Source organism: Petaurus breviceps, unplaced genomic scaffold (assembly GCF_028583685.1).
Source record: "Petaurus breviceps papuanus isolate PSGF00001 unplaced genomic scaffold, PetGlider_PUasm1.0 186, whole genome shotgun sequence".
NCBI classification, from domain to species: Eukaryota; Metazoa; Chordata; class Mammalia; order Diprotodontia; family Petauridae; genus Petaurus; species Petaurus breviceps.
In genome coordinates, this window is record NW_027185798.1 from 3,563,840 (window position 1) to 3,583,828 (window position 19,989).

General features: G+C 44.2%; 1 protein-coding gene and 1 pseudogene across 1 annotated transcript; one reads left to right on the forward strand and one right to left on the reverse strand.

Moving 5' to 3' along the window:
- Nucleotides 1-671: 671 nt before the first annotated feature.
- Nucleotides 672-19,989, forward strand: part of LOC138162334 (zinc finger protein 420-like) — a 41,663-nt pseudogene continuing 22,345 nt past the window's right edge.
- Nucleotides 14,196-14,976, reverse strand: LOC138162332 (large ribosomal subunit protein uL30-like). The gene has a single exon (XM_069089399.1). The coding sequence runs from the start codon at nucleotides 14,974-14,976 to the stop codon at nucleotides 14,203-14,205; it is 774 nt and encodes a 257-aa protein (XP_068945500.1). The 3' UTR covers nucleotides 14,196-14,202.

Below are 19,989 nucleotides of genomic sequence, written 5' to 3' on the forward strand. Positions count from 1 at the left end.
GCCGGTGCTCTATTCACTGCACCACCTAGCTGCCCCTCTATAGACCCTTTTGCTGTCCCTTACGTGAGGTTCTCCCATCTCTCATTGCCATGTCTTTGCACTGGTATCTCCCTATGCCTGAAATGTACAACTCCCTCACCTTTGCCTCATAGGCAAAGGTTCTTTTAGAACATAGCTCAGATACCACCTTGAACATGACAACTTTTCTGATTCTGTCCCCCTGTCCCCATCCAGCAAAGCCCAGGCCCCAGGCCCAAACTACCATGTATTTAATAGCTTTGCATTTGTTGTGTGTTTATATCTCCCCCAATACAATGTAAATTACTTGAAAATGGGGTTTCATTTTTTATCTTTGAACCCCCAGCAGCTACCACTCGCTGCATATGGTAAGTGGTTAATGAATGCTTGTGGCTTCAGAGGGTAGAATAAAACCAACTGTGTGGTTACCAGGAAGCAGATTTCAACTAAGTTTAAAGCCAGGCAGTAAACACTGATTAAGCACTGCTGTGTGCCAGACACTGTGCTGAGTGCCAGAGATACATAAGAACTCTAAAACCTTTAGAGGGACTCCCCAGGGAAGTGGTCACCTTCTTATTCCTGTCCTAGGGGTGCCCTTGTGGAATGGAAATTTGGGATGAGTGCCATCTAAGGTCTCCTCCAATTCTGGGCCTCTATAACTGTCCTGTGAATTCTACCCTCAGGTCTATGGCCCTTCTCTCAACATTGGGGCACATTGTACCTTGTACTTCAGAGCTAGGCTAACTGCTCTCTTATATTTTCTCATTTATTTCATGGACAGAAGTTTCCTTCCAAGACATAGCTGTTCCTCCAAGGCATGGTCAGTGTACCTTGTTCCCTCCCAGAGATGCAGGAATTCTGGCACCTTGGAGCATTATTGAAATATCCACAATCATCTCCTATACTGCATTGAGTGCTTGGCCCAGAACAGGAATGTGTTTGTCATTTCAGGTGTCATTGACATTCAAGGATGTGGCTGTGGACTTTACCCAGGAGGAGTGGGGGCACCTGGACCCTGCCCAGAGGGCCCTGTACAGGGACGTGATGCTGGAGAACTACCAGAACCTGGTCTCATTGGGTAAGAGCAGCTTTCCTCAACACTCAGAATCCTGTGGTTATGTCTGTTTTCTCCAATTGTGAAGAAGCATGAGCTCTCTAAAGAGCTGGGGTGAAACTAGGCTTTGGGATTTAGGAATCATAATGAGGAGCTCAGAGCTTTAGAGCATCCTGTGATTCACAAAGGGCTTTCTTTGCAGCACCCCTGGGTTGGTTGGTACTACAAACAACCCGTGTTTCCTGGTTGGTTTGTTTAGATGACCAGCCATTGACCTCCACAGCTACAGCGTGGTGAGGCTGGGACTTGACCAGAAACCCTGGCTCTAAGTCCAGTATTCTTTTCACTACATTATGCTTCCTCTTAGCAACTGCTAATCCTTTTGGGCCATAGAACGTGGGTGCTACTCCTTCCAGATGAAGTATAATCGATATCAAATTGAATCTGAGCAGTTTAATTTGCTGCCTAGGCTGGTATGTTTTTCTCATCCATCCGAGCTCCTGGGGACCAAGGGGCTAAGACTGAATCCTAGGATACTTCATCATGACCAGAATAAACCTCTCTGGCCTTTTTCTTTCCCTGTGAACAGGATGCCAAGTTTTCAAACCAGATGTGATCACCCAGTTAGAGCAAGGGAAAGGGCCCTGGATGGTAGAGGCAGAAATCCTAAGAGGCAGCTGTCCAGGTAAGTGAGTGACCTAGTTCAATGGGGGTCATGGTTGGCAGGAGAGAGTGAAATCTTTCTTCAGAGCCTTCTCCGCCCTTGGAGAAGCTCCAGGGTGTTGGCAGGAACTCCCTCCCTTCCTTTGATTTCACCTCTTCAAGCTTCCAGCAGAGGAATCCTTCCTCCGGCTTTCATGTTATGAGCATTTGTCCTGTGCTTGAACACTTTCACTAGCCAGGACCTTATTGCTTTCTGAGATAATCTGTGCTAATTTTAGAAAGGTAAAATTCATGATTGCAATGCTGTTCCCTCTGACTTTTCCTCCATTGCTTCTTGGGTTTTCCTCTGGACAGAACCCAGAAAATATTTAGAAAATCACTTTCCTTCGCAACTGAATTTTTTTAAACCTTTATCTTTCCTCTGTTGTCTTTACTCTGGACTCACAGTAAAAGGAGGCCTTCCTTCTTTCCTGAAGAGCATTCTTTCCTGTTATGTGGATTCCATGCCTTCCAACACCTTCATCTTAGGATTGCTTCTTCCCTCTCTGGTGTCTTCATTCTTTCCTTGTCCAGAGCTTCCTAACATTTTAGGCACCTGCTTTATGCCAGTGCTGGGGAGCATGGGAACATTTCCTAGAGGGTGTGCCAGCTGAAGGATTGCTGGGAAGACTGGAAGAGGCATTCCATGGAAGGTGGTGGGCTGCCCAAGCCTAGATGCTTTCTTTCTCTACAGCCATTCCCCTCAGAGAAAGCTGAAAATATCCCTTATGTCTTGGTCATGGGAGCCCTGGAGAGACAAAGACAAAAATGAAACTATCCCTGCCCTCCAGGAGCTTATCTTCTAATGTATATATGGAAGTCTATACTTAGTGTATATACACCCAGCTACATACTGTGTATAGACATACACATAAGCAGATAAAAGGTTACCTGGAAAAGGAAGGCATTTTTTGATGAAAGTCCAGGAAGGGCCTTATGCAGAAGGTGGTGCCTGATCTGAGTTTGAAATTAAATTAGGAATTCCAAGAGGCACAAGTAAGGAGGGGGAACATTCCAAGTATTGCCAGTGTGCAGGCTTGGAGGGGAGATAGAGTGAGTATGAGAAGTAGCCAGTAGGCTAGGAAGGAATTCCTGCTAGAGAGGAGTAGGGCTGCTTTGGCTGTGGATGAACTCTGATTAGGTTAGGATTGTGGTGAGAGAACTACAGCCACATTAGCCTTGGTAGGAGCAGACAGTTTCCACTGGAGAGGAGGCAGGGTTCCTAGTGAAAAACCCTGGACCATAATCCTGGGGACCTTGCTCTGATTTCCATGGCCTTTTTCACTCATGACTCATCTTCCTATTTGCTTTAACCACCTCCCTTCTGCTTAGTCTGTTTCTCTTGGCCACCCCTTTAACAGAGTAACCTCATTTTCTACTTAGCTACATACTGAACCTTATAGTCACTTATGTCCCAATCTCTCTTATGTGGAGATCATAGGATTTAGAGCTTGTGGTCCAGTCCCCTCCCTCCCCAGGAATTGTTACATGTGTGGCCCACAGAGACTAGGTCACTAGTTCAAAGCCACCTAAGTTCTTTCTCCCCCTTTCCTCTTCTTCTAATGAAAAGACAACCGTGCCCTGCACTTGTGATGTCATAAAACTTTCCTTTGTTCCCTTATAGGGGATAGCACACATTTCACATTTTTTATATCTTTTAGACTTCGAGATTAGACCTGAAACCAAAAAGTCAACTCCACAGCCAAACCTTTTCGAAGAAGAATCTTCCCAAGCTGCAGTTGAAATAGCCCCAAATGCCAAGTTAGGAGAAGCCAAGGAATGTGGTGGTCAACTAGAAAGGAGACCTCAAGTAAAATATTTGGGTCAGATGATTATTACCCACAAGAAAGATCCTCATTTTAAAGAATATGGAATAAAATTTTGTCTGACCCCAGTCCCTGTAATAGAACCGACTATTCCTGAAGAATCTCATAATAAAGATAAAAATGGAAAGAGCTTTTGTCTAACCCCAGTTCATGTTACAGAACCAATTATTCCTAAAGAATCCCATATTAGAGGTAAAAGTGGGAAGAGCATTTGTCTGGCCCCAATTCCTGTTAGAGAAGAGACTATTCCTGAAGAATCCCATAATAGAGATAGAATTGGAGAGAGCTCCAAGCCTTCTTCAGAACGAGTCAAAGATAAACAAATCTCTTCAAGTAAAAAACCGTATGATTGTAATGCATGTAAGAAAACTTTTGTCCAATATGCACAGTATACTCAACACCAGAGAATTCATTCTGGAGAAAAACCATATAAATGTGATGAATGTGGGAAAGCCTTCAGCCAGAGTGCATGCCTTACCCGACATCAGAGAATTCATACTGGAGAGAAACCATATGAATGTAAAGTATGCAAAAAATCTTTCAGTCGGGTTTCCTCCCTTACTCAACATTATAGAGTTCATACTGGTGAGAGACCCTATGAATGTAATGAATGTGGAAAAGCTTTCAGTGACAGCTCATCACTTACTAAGCATCAAAGAATTCATACTGGAGAAAAACCTTATGAGTGTAATGAATGTAAGAAAGTCTTTAGCCGACATTCAAAACTTATTCAACATCAGAGAGTTCACACTGGAGAGAAACCCTATAAGTGCCATGAATGTGGAAAAGCCTTCAGGTGGGGCAATTACTTTAACGAACATCTGAGAATTCATAGTGGAGAAAAACCATATGAATGTCCTGAATGTGGAAAATCCTTCAGACAAAGTAGAGATCTGGGTCAACATCAGAGGATTCACACTGGGGAAAAGCCATATAAATGTAATGAATGTGGGAAAACTTTCAGGTGGGGTACACACCTTACTGAACATCAGAGAATTCACACTGGAGAGAGACCTTATGAATGCACTGCATGTGGGAAAACCTTCAGGCAAAGTGGGCAGCTTACTAAACATCAGAGAATTCATACTGGAGAGAGACCTTATGAATGTAATGAGTGTGGGAAAACTTTCAAGCAGAGCATATGCCTTACTCGACATCAGATAGTTCATACTGGACAAAAACCCTACAGATGTAAAGAGTGTGGAAGATCTTTCAGTCGTATTTCCTCTCTTACTCAACATCAGAAAATTCACAGTAGAGAGAAAACTTATGAGTGTGATGAATGTGGGAAGGTCTTTGGTGACACATCTTCACTTATTAAACATCAGAAAATTCATACAGGTGAGATATCATAGAACTGTAATGAATGTGGGAAAGACTTCACCATGAGTCCAGTCCTTATTCAGCATCAGAGAATTCATACTGCAAAAAATCCCAATGAATGTGGGGAAGCCTTTAGGTGGAATAAATATCTTACTGAATACCAAGGAATCCATATTAGAGGGGAAACTATATGAAGGTAATACATGTGGGAAAGCCTCCAGATAGAGTATATACAAAATAGCAAGGAATTCATTTTGGCAAGGTTCTGAGTTTTTCCCTATAACATCATGTCCTTTTGAACAGCAGCAGTGTCCAGAATATATCCATCTTCTATTTTAAAAAAAGGCTTGCAATTGAGTATGCCCTGACTACAAAAACAACCTGTCATTCAATTGTTATTTGAATTCATGGATTGGTTCAGATTCCCCTAACCCTTGGGCTCCTCTAAATGTTTTATTCTTGCCCTAGACTCTGTTCTTGCTTGCCTGATGCTTTGTATTTGAAACCTGACCTTCACCTGCAACTTTTGTTTCTGCTATTTCCATTGGCATCATGGTTCCTTTGATTTGACTCATCAAGTTGACCTTTAGCCCCTTACTTTGACTTTTCTTTTTTTTTTTTTTGCTACTTCTGTGCTCACTTCCATTGCCCTCTTCCCTCACTTGTGTGATGAAAAGCTGCCCCTCATTTATTGCTCATTTGATCAATATTGACTAACTTGCCATGGAATTCTTTTCATATTCCTATGTAGTCTGAGGGTTTGGAGAACCTGGATTTTTCAGTCCGTACTGAAGAGCTGACTGACAAAGTGACAGATCTTTTTGCTTAGATCACTATTTCATGAGCTTATTTTTCCAGGAAGTTCACATCTGGAGGTGAAAATGTGAGATTCCTTTCATGAAACCACCTATGAGAAATCTCCTTTATTACAGGGAAGATATGTATTGTTTTTAAGAGCATTCAATTAAAAACATTTAATTTTTAAGAGCATTAGCCCTTTGGACGAATCAGCTACCTGGCATAGAAGGCAGACCTCTAGGGGGGTAGTAGATCATTGATTAATGATTCTGGATCATTGTTTTGTCCTCAGCCAACACATCTCTTTAAATGAGCTAACTCTGTTGGACTAATTAATGAAGAAGTTGATGGCATCCATCTGGTATGAGCTGACCCGGCTGAAATTGGCAACCACCACCTCAAGATCATCCTTCAGTGCCTGCACATCACAGGCCACCTCTCAACCTGGATTGATCTTGCCTTCTTACATTTCATATTGGCCTTTCATTCCTACCATGCCCATCACTTAACTGGGAGTGGTCCCTTCGGTTCAGTTGAGGAGAAGTGCCTGACCTTGATTAACACCAGAAGGGGTGTGTATATGTGTATATACACATTTGTGTATTATGTTTGGGGGAGAGGAGTTGAGAAGGATTGCCAGCAAAACTTCTAGGGCTCTTCCAGAGTCTTCCACAAGTTTAAATCAGACTGTTCTACAAATTTCCATGTAGAATTAGTCTTCTAAACTCTGGGCCCTAGACAGTAGCAATAGTGTGCTTTAATGGGTTCCAACTACAATAAATTTATATAGATTTTGAAGAAACAAAACTAAAATACATATTGGCTACCTAAGTGGAATTTTGTTTCAAAATCTAGAGTGCAAATAATGTCTGCATATGGGGAATTCAGTGAGTATATGAAATCCAGAAATCCTTTAAACGTGTGTGTGTATAAAGAAAAAGAATTCAAAAGTGAATTGTAACTTTCCTCAAATCCCAGTATTGAAAAGCCTGACCCAGGGGCGGCCAGGTAGCACAGCGAGTAAGAGCACCGGCCCCAGTGTCGGGATGACCTGGGGATCGAATCCGGGCTCAGACACTTAGCACCCACCCAGAAACACCTGGCCGTGTAACCTTGAGCAAGTTACTTAACCCCAATTGCTTTAAAAAAGAAAAGAAAAGAAAAGCCTGACCCAAAGATCAGGAAGTTCCAAAATGTAAAGTTGCATGGTCTGAATTGACAGGTACTTCCCACTAAGGAAGAAAAAGGAGAGCAAAAAGTGGGGTGGGGGTAGGGAAGAACGAGAGACACTTGACCAACATTTCTTTCTTTCCCAAATATACTAGAGGTCACATTCTTCATGCCTAATCACTCCTCATTCCAAGATACCTGTGCTTCTACATTAGCATGGCTTCCAGGTGTATGGGTAGGCTGCTGAAAGTACATCCCATGGACCAAAGGCCACAACTGTACCAGCCAGTGACATACGTGGTCCTTGCAGCTACACTGTTCACAACCCCTCTCATTTCTTCAGTGAGTTTCTATAATAGATAAATGTTTCTCATATTCTAGCCTCTCATGTGCCTAAATGATAAAGAAAAAATTGGGGGCAGCTAGGTGGTGCAGTGAGTAAAGCCCCGGCCCTGGAGTCAGGAGGACCCGAGTTCAGATCTGGCCTCACAGACACTTAACACCCACACCAAAAAAAAAAAAAACTAGCCATGTAACCTTGGGCAAGTCACTTAACCCCAATTGCCCTCCAAAAAATTTCTTAGTAGATTTGCATTATGATCAATGATTGAATTTATGATGACAAAGAGTCCCCTGCCCTTTGAGAGATTTGTCTCTAGTTAGGCAGCAGTTTAAAGGCCTGCTCAAAGCAGAAACTATCAGTGCTCTGGGTCTTTAAACAATGGCAAAGCTTAATCTTTTATTATTCCTTTTCTAGGCAATAGCAGGACTTTTGGTAGGAGGAGACATCAACATGTCCATACTCTCCATGGGTGTGGCTAAAGATAAATTCATGAAGCAGATATATCCTTCTCTCTGATTTACTGGATTGAGAACAGGTCTAGGACCTGCACTGAAACCCCGATGTCCCCTAACCTCAGTAAGACCACCTTGCTTAATGTGGAGGAGCCTCAAAAGCTAGAGGGGGGCATTCTCACTGGTCTCCTTCAGAATGGACAAAGCAACTAAACATAGGCTTGGATTGCTAACAAGCAGGTGGGAGCATTGGTAGACAGTCTTCGCTCGTAGCCCTTCCTTCCCTGAAAGGTTGGACTCATGGGTCTATTTCCTGCTGTAGTAGCTCAGGCTTCTTGATTATCATGTTAGTATGAGGTAAACTCAAGGGATCCTAGGACCATAGATTTGGTGCTGAAAGGGACTTCAACTCGTCTACCCATTTCATTTTACAGACCTATGTAATATGTCCTAGAGAAGCTATGTGGCCGATGCACCATCATTCCGATAGTAGTAGCATTAGCATAACCAGAACTTAAACCCATGTCCTCAGACTCCAAACCCAGTACTCTCCACCATGTTGTTCCCGAGTATCCAAGATCTATCTGCACTCCCTTGCTCAGACCCTTACCACGTTCCTGGAGGTGAATATGTTCCCATTAAAAAAAAATTAAGTGTTAATATTTTTGTATTTATCATCTTTTCCCAATACGCTGTTGTTGCTTTATTATGACTTACTTTTTGAAGACGGGATGAAGGAAAGGCAGGAGAATGGAGCTAGAAAGGGGCAGAGATGAGGTGGGAGGAAATCGGGCAGCTGGGAAGCCATGCTACTTACCTAGAGTAGTTATAGTTGAAGGTAAGAGGGTTAAAGGTTAAAGGGGACTAAAGCAATAATGGAAATATGGTGATAGCTTTATGAAAGCACCTGAGATAAAAGTGAGACTAGGAGTGACAAATAGGGTGGGAAATAGATGACACATAAGACCAACCAGAAAGTTTGAGTGAACCCATAGAAATGATCCCCAGGAGATCTCCAGGGATGTCATGCCTCAACTTGCTTGGCCTAAATGAATTATGTAGGGCCCCATACTACTTGGGTGTCTCTCTTCATTGTGTCCCATCTTGAACCAGATCTTCTGGTCATAGATTTAGAGCCTAAAGTTTCCTTAGAGGTCACCTAGGCCAGTACCCTCATTTTATAGATCAGTTTATGTGATCTCCAAGGCCACAAAACTAGTAAATTCCAGAGCAGAGTGTGAACTGAGGGCTTCTTAACTTCAAATGAAATGCTCCTGCTATGCCACACTGTCCCCTTGTTTATGTGTTATCAGGACATGAAGGGGGTCTTGAGTCTGGTTTTTCCCAGTGTTGATATTTAGTGCTGGGTAAGCAGGATTTTCATCACTCTGGTGTTGAGAGGTACCTGAGCCCAATTCAAAATCAGTGCATTAGAGCAATGTGAAATACATTTTACAACTACAGTAAGAGAGAATTGAAGAGACTAAGTAGCTATTTAGACCAAAGTTAGTCTGTGATGATATGAAATGTTATTTGTCCTTTGGTCTCAGACATCAGGAAGGTGATGCCATGACTTGCAAGTGAATTGGATTTAAGTGAGAAGGGCTGTGCAGAGTCACCCGCCTCAGTCTCTCCTACAGAGCCATCTGGGTCCAGTGGCCAGATATAGACCAGGATGACTAGAGATGGTCCTAAGAGGCTATGAAATCACCTAGGAGTGAAGGAGACCAGTCTGGTAGCATGTAAGGGTTATGGGATTTAAAGATCTTCCATGCCCCATTGGACTTGCTGATGTAGCAGGAAGGGGCAGAGCAAGAGGAAGCAGAAGAAAAACTAGAGTTCCTGCGGTGGCTGGCGGTGGTGGCGACGGCGGCAGCAGCAGCAGAGGCAGCGGCAGCGCGAAGCCCTTTTTGAGTTAGCCAGAATTTCTGCTAAGGACTCCTGCTGAGGACTGCCAGGGACCGGAGCTGCTGGGAGCGCGCTTCCCGGACGCTGGGTGGTTGCTGTGAGTGGGGAGAGGAGGACCTTTGCCTGAGGTAGCCTGTTCTGTTTCAAAGGCTTGAAAATGTGGGTGCTTTCTACTTTATCTACCTGTGCCAATGTCATAACTACTCTGATGGCTTTCACTTTCTGGTTTTGGGACTCAGTCTTTTGGTATCTTAATAAATTTTCCAGCTTATTCCCCCATATGGCAAGCATGATGTATTTTGTGATGGATAATTATATCAGCATATTTGTAATCTCCATAGGCATTGTGAATATGGCATTGCTGATACAATGACCAACAGGAATATAGATGAGCATGGCAATTTCTTTTTCTAGAAGAGTCAATTTTCAGTTTCATATTCTCTCCCTCTTCCCTTCCCCTCCCTCACTTATCGAGAAAGCAAAATACCATTACATGGAGTCATGTAAAACCAATTTCTGCATTAGCCATGTCCATTTTTTAAAAGCTAAGCAATCTTTACATTTGCCTAAACATATCAGGAATGGAGTGTCTGAAATAACACAAAAGGATAAACAATTGCAACCAAGATATTTTAAAAAAAGATCAGCCAGTATCCAAAGGAAAATGAAAAAGGTCAACGTTATAATTGAATAAGATAAAACAGTTTCAGTTTGTAGACCATCATCAAAATGTCCTTAATATCTGGTTTTTGAAAATTTAACTTTTTTTCTTAGCTTCAGCTAATTTTATAAGTATTTGAAATTGAGTTAAAGTTGGGGGTAGGGGTGGGGAAAGCTCTTCCAAAAGCACTATTAGAAGTAATGAAAATATTTTCATCAGAAACGAATTAATAATTGGAAAAAGTAACAACTCAAAATAAAACTAAGACATGTTTCCCAGATAACTGTAGGTAGTTAAATGACGTGTGTAACTTTTACACATTTTATCTCCATATAGATTCATAGACATCTCAAAAACCTCCCATAGAAATGGTCTGGGGAATTGAAACTGTTTGCTGACTTGGTTGATGAGTCTGTATTTGAATGTTTTCTTCTATAAAGACTATAGACATGGCACTGAGATTCGGCCTGGCAGTTCAGTAGAGAGCCTGATTTCTAGGTTCTACACATAAGAAATGATGCTCAGGACATTTTTGGGAGGGAGTGGAGATTTTTGGTTTTGAGGAGGTATACTAGTCATGTTGAAGAGGGAGGGAACACTATATTTATCAAAGTTTTCATCATTACTGATACTTTTTGTTTTTCTATCTCCCTTATTTCTTAGAATAGCAATCCCTGATGGAGACCTTTCGGGTTGGAAGAGTGCTTCATATATGATCTTATTTGATGTGAACAATTGCCTTTTGAAGAACGTGCTAATGTTATTTCATTTCCCAGATGAGAAAATTGGTTGAGAGATTCAGGGCTTGCCCAGGGTTATACAGCTAATATGTTTCAAAAGCAGGATTTGAACTCAGGTTTTCTTGATTCCAGGTCCAGAACTCTTAGTTGCCTTCTAATCCAACCAATGGAAAAACTGAGATCTAGAGAGCTTTAAGTGACTTACCCAGTGTCTTGCAAATTGTAAACCTCAGCGGGGAATGCATCCGTTTCAGTCGCCCCATGAGCTGTCCCTTGTAACCAAGGAATACTTTGGCAAACAGCCAGGCCAACACTTGTCAGCTAAGACACAGAGGTGTACGGGGTCCCCAGCCTCAGGTTTTCTCATTGGTCATTACAGGTATGAAACGTATTTTCTTTTTGACTTACACTGAAGTCATTGTGTAGAGTGTGTTGGTTTTCACAGTGCTTCAGCTCATAGGAGTCTTCCCATGCTTGTCCGTGTTCCTATTCACCATTTCTTATGGGTTAGTAATGTCTCATTATGTTAATATTCCAACATTTCTTTAGCATTTCCCTGATTGAGGGGCATCTACTATTTTCCACTTTCTGGTACCACAGAAAGTCCTGCTATAAATATTTTGGTATGTAATTTCTAAAGAAGGCTAGAAGCCACTTGATATCCAAAGGCAGAGAAAACATGAGGACCCCCAAATTCATCATCTGAGAATCCTCTCCCACCATCAAAATGTCCCCTAAACAATACTCTTTCCCCCTGTCCTTGCCATCACTATTACCATCACACTCCTAAGTTTCACTAAATTCTCTATCTTCATGACTTAATCTCTGAAATTCCAGGTGGCATAAGAAATTTCCCCAACTAACTGGTAGAGAATTTGACTGCCCTAACATGTTGTTACCATGGACCCCTCCTTTTTTATCATTTAAAAGATTTGTAACTTGGCTGGCGGAGCTGCTCCTCCTTCTGTCCCTCCCGCCGTGCCAAGTAGACCCATTTCCTGTGGGCCCAAGTAGGTGGCCAACAGGAAACCACTCGTGTCTTGCCCTTCCTTACAATTGCTGCTGATGCTGGGCCGTAGTGGTTACGACTACGTTATGTACAGATTGCCCCTTTCTTAGGTCACTGTTCTCAGTGGCCAGCTGTGATGCTCCCTCGCAGCACTGATTGGCCCTGTCCAGCCACTGTCCGAAGAGCCTGCTTTGTGATCTTGCTCTGCTCGAGTCAACTTTTGCCTCCTCATGTATGTGTATGTATTAAAGGATTTGGGGATTCCTGTAGCGGCAAGCACCCCAGCGTCCCCAGGGTTGATGCCACCACAGGTTCTTGGATCTGCTTAGATAAAGGAAAGCAACTCAAAATGGGTCAACAAGCTTACTGTAATCAGTCAAACATATGTATCATTTACCTAGTTCAGGGGGAAAAGGTCAGCACCCCGAACTTCAGAATATACAGACAGAATTATCAAGACAGAAACAGATCAAGTAGACAGATTTCCAAACTGTCCAACCATTACATCCATACCAAACAACATCTGGGTTTCAAAGCCGGGGGGGCTCTGGACAACGGCTAGCCCAGAGTTTCATCAAATCATAGAACACTTCTCAAAGTGAGCCCCAAAACAAAGCCTCACATGGCTTATATAGCCTTCTCCTGGCTCAGAGAATGTAACAACCTTCTGGACCCACTGGCCAATCAAGAAGTATCTACTGAAAAACAAGCCTCCCACCCCAGGATCCAGGTGCACTTTAGCCTAGGGGCAGGGAAGATCTTTAAAATTTACATTCCCATTACAATTCCATATGACAAGGAGGAGAGAGAGAGCACAGCCCCTTCACTGGACTCAATCGCTTTATGCCTTTTTCCTCATCCTAGCACCATAGTTTGATGTTGGTAGGATTTGGGTATTCAGAGGTGTGGATAAGGGATTGTTAGGGAAAGGGCACTCCTGTGACAGAGTCTCGTCCTGACTCCTGTGATTTAAAGCAGTTGAGTGTGTTGCTGCATCATGTGCTTTTACAAAATCTCAGAGTGCTGCCACTTCTGTCCTGGAGCTGGGATCATTTGTCCGTAGCTTGTACAAAGTGCCCACTGCCTTTTTAAGATGTTGTGCATGAGTTTCTGCTTCCGGAGCCTCAGAAAAATTGCCATAGAGAAACATTTTGACAGAACATCACTCTTAAGTATTGCTTGTTTGATAAAGCTGGGAACACTCAGAACACTCTAGCTTCCCAGAACCTGCAGCCCTCTAGGCCATTTATATTTGCGGTAGACAAGGCACCGTCTTATTTGGAATTCATCAGAATTTGGCTTCTGGCACAGCATATGTGAAGAATGATTGTAGTGTCCTGGGTAGTAAAATTAAATACGATTGTAAGAGTCAGTCACATAATCTACCTGTCCTGTGGTACCAGCAGAGTCTCTCTGACATAAGAAGGTGCTTGTAGGGCTGTTTGGAGGGGAGGCAGAAGGGTGGCAGCAGTGGTATTGTGGACCTGTCCATCACCCAGGTGGTCCATGGGGTTTGGCGGCTGTTCAGATCGACTTGCAACACCCCCTCCTAGCTTTGTGCCCTCTCCTGTCCTCCAGCACTGCCGTCACCTGGTGCAGGCCTTCAACCTCTCACGCCAGGACAACTGCCAAGCCTTAGTGTCCCTGCTACAAGTGTCTTCCAGTCCATTCTGCAGTCAACTGTCAGACTGATCTTCCTATAGCCTAAGGCTGATTATGTCACCCCCTTACCCCATCCAGTAAACTCCAGTGACTTCCTGTTACCTCCAGGATCAAAGAGAAAATTCTCTGGCTTTTAAAGCCCTTCAGAGCCGGGTCCCTTCCTTCTTTTTCACACTTCTTACACCTCCCCCCTCCAGTCAGCTTGGTGACACTGCTCTCCTTGCTGGTCACTGATTATGACATTCCGTGTCCCAACTCTGACTTTCCCCATGCTTGGAATGCTCTTTCTCTCCATCTCCCCTTCCTCCTTTCACTGGCTTCTTTGAGTCCCTGCTAAAATCCCAAAGCCTTTCCCAGTCCCCCATAATACTTATTAGTGCCTCTCCTCTATTGATTAACTCCCATTTATCCTGCCCATATCTTGTGTGTGCACATACGTGCATGTATCAATTCTTACACCAAGAGCTTCTTTTATTTTTCTGTCACAGGCATTTTTATTAACAGACCATTAGAAAAATATCATGGTGTAGAGACCTTTAGTTCATTTTTCTAATAAGCCTGTTGATCTTGTCTTCCCTGCTACCAGCATCTCCACCTTCCACAAAATGTGTGGTCTTTTTCTTCATTCCGCCTCGTGGAGAAGATAACTTGAAAGGCCACAGGAAGTTGTTGGCAGCTTTGAAGTGCTTGTCAACAGTGTAGATCTCATGGATCAAGTTCTCCATGCAGATAATTCCATATTTACCAAGAGATTTTGCAATAAGGGCATTATCTGTCAGGGCAATTCTCTGTTTCTTGATCTTGCCATAACCACGTTTGTAAATCAAGCCATTCACAGACTTCAGGTTTGGATAACCCCATGCAATGTATGGTTCCACAATCCTCAGCATGTTAATCAAGGCCTTGTTAAGCTTAACAAAAGTGCCATTGAAGATTGTGCGAAGGCGAAGGAGCTGCAGTGCTTTGGGGACCTTTGGGCTAACACCATTGATAGCCCTGATTCTGATCACAAAAGCTAACTTGGGTTCAGCGGATGCGTAGTAGCTGCCAGCTTTGTGTGCCATTCTAGCCAGCCAGATTTCACTTCTGTACATCTGTCTGTACTCCTCATGGCAGGCTTTAGCTTTTTCATAGATAACTTTTCTCCGTATTTTACGGAGCTTTTTTATAGCCATCTTCTTCAAGCATTTGGCCTTCAGTATTGCAAAAGCCTTTCTTTTTTTCAGAAGGGATTCTGGAACGGATGGTAGCTTCTTCTTTCCTTCTACGCCCGCCATGATTCCAGCCAGAGAAAGAGGAAGACACGCCATGAGCTTCTTGAGAGCAGGTGCTCTCCCCTTTCCCTGTGTCCTTCTAGTGCTTAGAAGGGTCCCTGACATGCAGCAGTTGCTTAATAAATGCTATGCCTTGCTTCCCTCCACATCTTCTGTCATCCAGTGACTGGGACTCCCCACTGCCCTGCAGACCAGACAATCTGCCTCCTGACTGAGCTTGTTCCCTGGCTGGCTCCCATGCCCAGAATGTTCCCCCTCCTTGTCTCCATCTCCATCTGGGCTTTCTTGGCCTCCTTTATCCCAGTCCCAAATAAAACCCAGCTTCCCACAAGAAGCTTTCCCCAGCCCTTCTTCATGTTGTGCCTTCCCTTTGCTGATCATGTCCGGGATCCTATCCACAGCTTCCTTTGTGCAGACTGGTTGCATGCTGTCTCCCTGGTTAGACTGGGAGCGGCTTGAGAGCAGGGACTGATTTCTCATTTGTTTTGTTTTTGTCTTTCTTAGTATCTCCCCTGCTTAGCAGGACCCTGCATATAGGAGGTGCTTAATCGATGCCTGTTGACCTGGCCCTGAGGGTAGGGATGACTGAGTGTGTCACCCACAGAGGCACCATGATCCTGTGCCTTCCTATGAAACCAACCATTACAAAGCTCTGGACTGCCCTGCTGGGCTTTCCCAAGCCACCTCCTTTGCCATGCCCACTTTCTGATTCAGCTGACCTTCTACTTGTAGACCCTGAATCTGCTGTTCAATCATTTGCACGTTGTCTCCTCGACGATGCTGTGAGTTCCTTCAGAGCAGGAACAGTTTTCGCCTTTCTTTGAATCCCCAGCACTTCGTAGGTACAGTGCCTTGCACACAGTAGGCGTAATAAGTACTTGTTGATGTGCACACATTCTGTGTCTGTGCCTCTGCCTTGGCTCTGCCTCTTGGTTTCCCCGGCTGCCTTTAAGACTCTGCCCACATCCCTCCTGCAGGAGGCTTCTCAGGCAGGTCTCCCTGCTCTCAGCTGCTAATACCTGTCCTCTGCTCTGTATATGTCTTGTATGTAGGTACCTGGTTGTTTATATGTTATCCCTCCCATTAGAATGCATCCTCGTTGAGGGCAAGGACTATTTATTGCCTTTTTTGTATCTCTGGCACATAGTAAGTGCCTAATAAATGCTTGTCTGTTGTCTGACTGCAAACGTACACTACCATTCCTGGACCGTAGATCCCTGTAATACTCCTGCCTGGTAGCAGCTGTCCCAGGCCACCCCTCTCTCCCTACCCCCTCCACATCTATGTCTTCTTACCTATTAGAATGCCCTTGGGGCTATCCAGCTTTCTGTCTTTATACCCCCTGGGCCTAGCCTCGTGCCTGACTTCTAAGAAACACCTTTCTCCTCATTCAAGCACCATAGTTTGATATTGGTAGGGTTTGGGTATTCAGGGGAGCGGATGAGGGATTGTTAGGGAAAGGGCACTCCTGTGACAGAGTCTCGTCCTGACTCCTGTGATTTAAAGCAGTTGAGTGTGTTGCTGCATCATGTGCTGTTACAAAATCTCAGAGTGCTGCCACTTCTGTCCTGGAGCTGGGATCACTTGTCCGTAGCTTGTACAAAGTGCCCACTGCCTTTTTAAGATGTTGTGCATGAGTTTCTGCTTCTGGAGCCTCAGAAAAATTGCCATAGAGAAACATTTTGACAGAACATCACTCTTAAGTATTGCTTGTTTGATAAAGCTGGGAACCGCGTGTGTATGTATTTTTGTTGTATACATTTGCCTATAAGATTCAGAGCTTTTTGGTTTATCAAAATGTTGAATAAACTGTCTTTGCCGCAAATGGATGTTTAGAAAGCAGTGATGTAGATTTGGGGCTTGAGAAATCCCCTCCTGCATATTTACAGATTTCCCAAGAAATAGGGTAAGTGCAATCTGAACCAGGCTGTGTCCCTGACATGGATCAGTGGGAAACTTTGGAGGGAAAATTCCCATTTAATTTTGAAATAAATAAATAACAAGTAAAAGAGAGGCAATTTGACACAATGGGTAGAAAGACTTGGTTTTAAGATACGCTCTGACATATGTTGTGTTTGTGACCTGGCCAAGTCCCTTAACTTCTCAGTGACTTGAGTAATTCTGACCGATACATTACTGTGAAGGAGATGTCACTCTGCATTGGTGAGGTTGAGTTCCTCAAATTAGGGGAAGGGAAGGACAGAGGAGAGACTAGCTATGTTATTTGGATTATTATGGGGAAAATGTCCTATGTCTTTCAAAGAGAAAAGATAGTTTAGAGTTGTGGTTGATATACTCAGCTGCTGTCAAAATATCCTTCAAACTAGAAATAAAATAGAAGGGACAGGGTGATGCTCTGGGGACTCCCCCCCCACAATTTGATGGGATTGCAGGGTGTCCTCTCCTTTTGAGGATTCAGGGAACTCTGATTGGTCTCTAGTGGCCGGGTCTGCCTCCAGAGTGATTGGTGTCGTCATCAGCTGAGATGATTCGCCTTTTGGACTTTCTCCCCTTTTGATTTCCAGGCCAGTGTAGTGAGGTGGTAGGAGGAGTGGAGGGAGATTTCTCCTATCCCCCAATTCACCAGGACCAGTAAATGGTAACTGGCAGAAGCACATGGCGGGAGGCCTGTGTGTGCCCAGGTGGCTTTGGGAAATCCAGTGAACATGCCTCCATCTTGAATGAGCCAGTACATGCCAGTAGAGATGGGAGGAGGGAGCAGAGACCTCTCGGAAGAACCGAAGGGCTCATTCTAGGAATGGGACAATTGTGGATACCCCGAGATTCCTGGAGGTCATTCTTTGCAATTCCATTCCACAAGTATCTCCCCCCTCCCCCCAGAGTAATTGATTGATGTATTTGTGTGCTTGGTTTTTTATTCAGAAGCATGCATTTAGGGTTAGAAATTCATGATGGGCGGAAGGGAGGTGCAGGTTGAGGTTTCCAGAACCGGCCAATGCGGGTATCTGTTTTACTTGACATATTTAGTTATTACAGGAAGGAAGGCTTCCATTTGAAAAATGGGGGTAGAGTGACAGTGATGTCAAAAAGCAACCATCACTAATGAAATATGGTAAAGATGCACTGGCTCGGTCCGGGACACCAATCAGCAAAGTGGTGTTTGTGCTGTCATGTAAACTGAATAGATGGTGTTCTGAAAAACAAACCGTAACAAAAGTCCTCTTTTTTGTTGCTGTTTGCTATTGAAATGTTTGTTGATATTTCTCATGTTGATAATAGAAAGAAATTTAAATTTAAAGGGTGCACGTGAGTCTGTGGTGCCTGAGAATTCTGTCCCTGCAGCTACTTATGAAAATGTACCTGAAAGGTCAGATTCAGACACAGTGCAGAGATGTGGTCCTTGGGCAGGTGGGCTCTCGGGCCTTTCTGGCTACCTCCTGCCTTTGTTTCCTTTTCTGAGCACAGGTCAGAGACCAGAGTTCCTGACAATGGTCTTTCCATGCAAACTCTAAGCAGGGGTGGGAGCTTGCAGCCTCCAGGCCACATGTGGCTTTCTAGGTCCTTGGGTGCAGCCTTTTGACTGAGTCCAAGTTTTACAGAACAAATCCTTTTATTAAAGTGATTTGTTCTGTGAAGTTTGGATTCAGTCAAAAGGCTACTCTTGAGGACCTAGAGGGCCACATGTGGTGGCGGGTTCCCCAGCCCAGCAGTCTAAAGGCTCTAAAATATCAAGTCCCATGTAGGGATGCGCCAAGAGATCCAGGCTTTGCCAATTCTACCACTGAGTGCCATGAGTGGCCAGCCCTCAACACACCTTTACCTTCTGGTGGAGTCTGCTCTGCTGTGCCTACCTGTGGTGGGGAAATAGATGTGGCCCATATCCAATAGCCATATTGTACACTGAGTGCCTGTATGGGAGCCCCAGATCCTGTTAATCCACTCTGTGAAACCTGGGCATAAACCAGAGTCCAGCTTTGTTTTAGAACTTTCCCCAAAGTAAAACATGGAAGGGAACAAGAAACAAATCCTCTTGGACTCTGGCCCCCAGGACCAAACCTAATCTGTGTGAGACCAGATTTGGAGGGGGAGAGGGGGTGGGAGGAAATGGGCCCTGGGTCATGGGTGACATATTGAATGAATGAATCTTGAAGCAGACTCAGTCTTTGTGCTCTTTAAGAGATGCCAGTGGGCATGCCAAACTCTGGAGAGAGCTTCTCCAAGGTTCCACCTATGGAGAGGCATGACTGCCCAGCCAGCTTGTAAATAAAGAACTGCCTATCACTTCCCCCCCCCATCCCCTTTACACATAGACTCCTCTTTATGGCATTCAAAGCCCTTGAAAACCTGCCTCCAGCCTCTTGCTGGGCCCTTCCCATTAGCCACACTCTGGGCAAACCAGCCCACTTGCTTCCCGCCCCCCCTACACAGTGCTCCACTGTCCCTATATTCCCCATGCTTGGAATGCTCTCTTCACCCCTGCCCTAGGAAGCCCTAGCTCCCTCCAAGGCTCAGCTCAGGTGCCCCCCCCCGCCCCCCTTACAGGACACATCCTCCGAATCCCAAAAGGTTTTAACAAGCTAAAATGATGGGACAAATCTAACAAAATGAAAAATTTTAAAGACAAATGAAGATAAAATTGTAAGAGATAAAAGTCTTACACTTGGGTTCAGTAGACAAGGATCAAGACTTGAAATCCTCCCTTCATGCTGGTTGGTGCTTTCCCTGCAATTCACTGTCTTATCTCCTGAACCAAATACAAAATCCTGGCCTGCCTTTGAAAGCCCTGGATACCTGGCCCCTTCCTTTCCAGTCTCTTTCTGCCTCCCTCCCTGATGCATAGTCTTCGATCCAGTGACTCTGGCACATTCCATCTCTGGCTGCCCCCATGCCTGGAATTCTCTCCCTCCTTATCTCCAGGCTTCCCTGACTTTCTCCAAATCTCTAGCAAAGTCCTCCCTAATATTAGCACCTTCCCTCTGAACTCATCACCAATGCACCATCTATATGTTGCTGTTACAAATTTGTTTGCATTTAACCGTGAGCTCTTTGAGAACAAAGACTGTCTTTTGTCTTTCTTCATATGCCCTG

Excerpts from the sequence above, each read along its gene's own strand:
- LOC138162332 (XM_069089399.1), bottom strand. The coding sequence starts at position 14,976 with ATGGCGTGTCTTCCTCTTTCTCTGGCTGGAATCATGGCGGGCGTAGAA.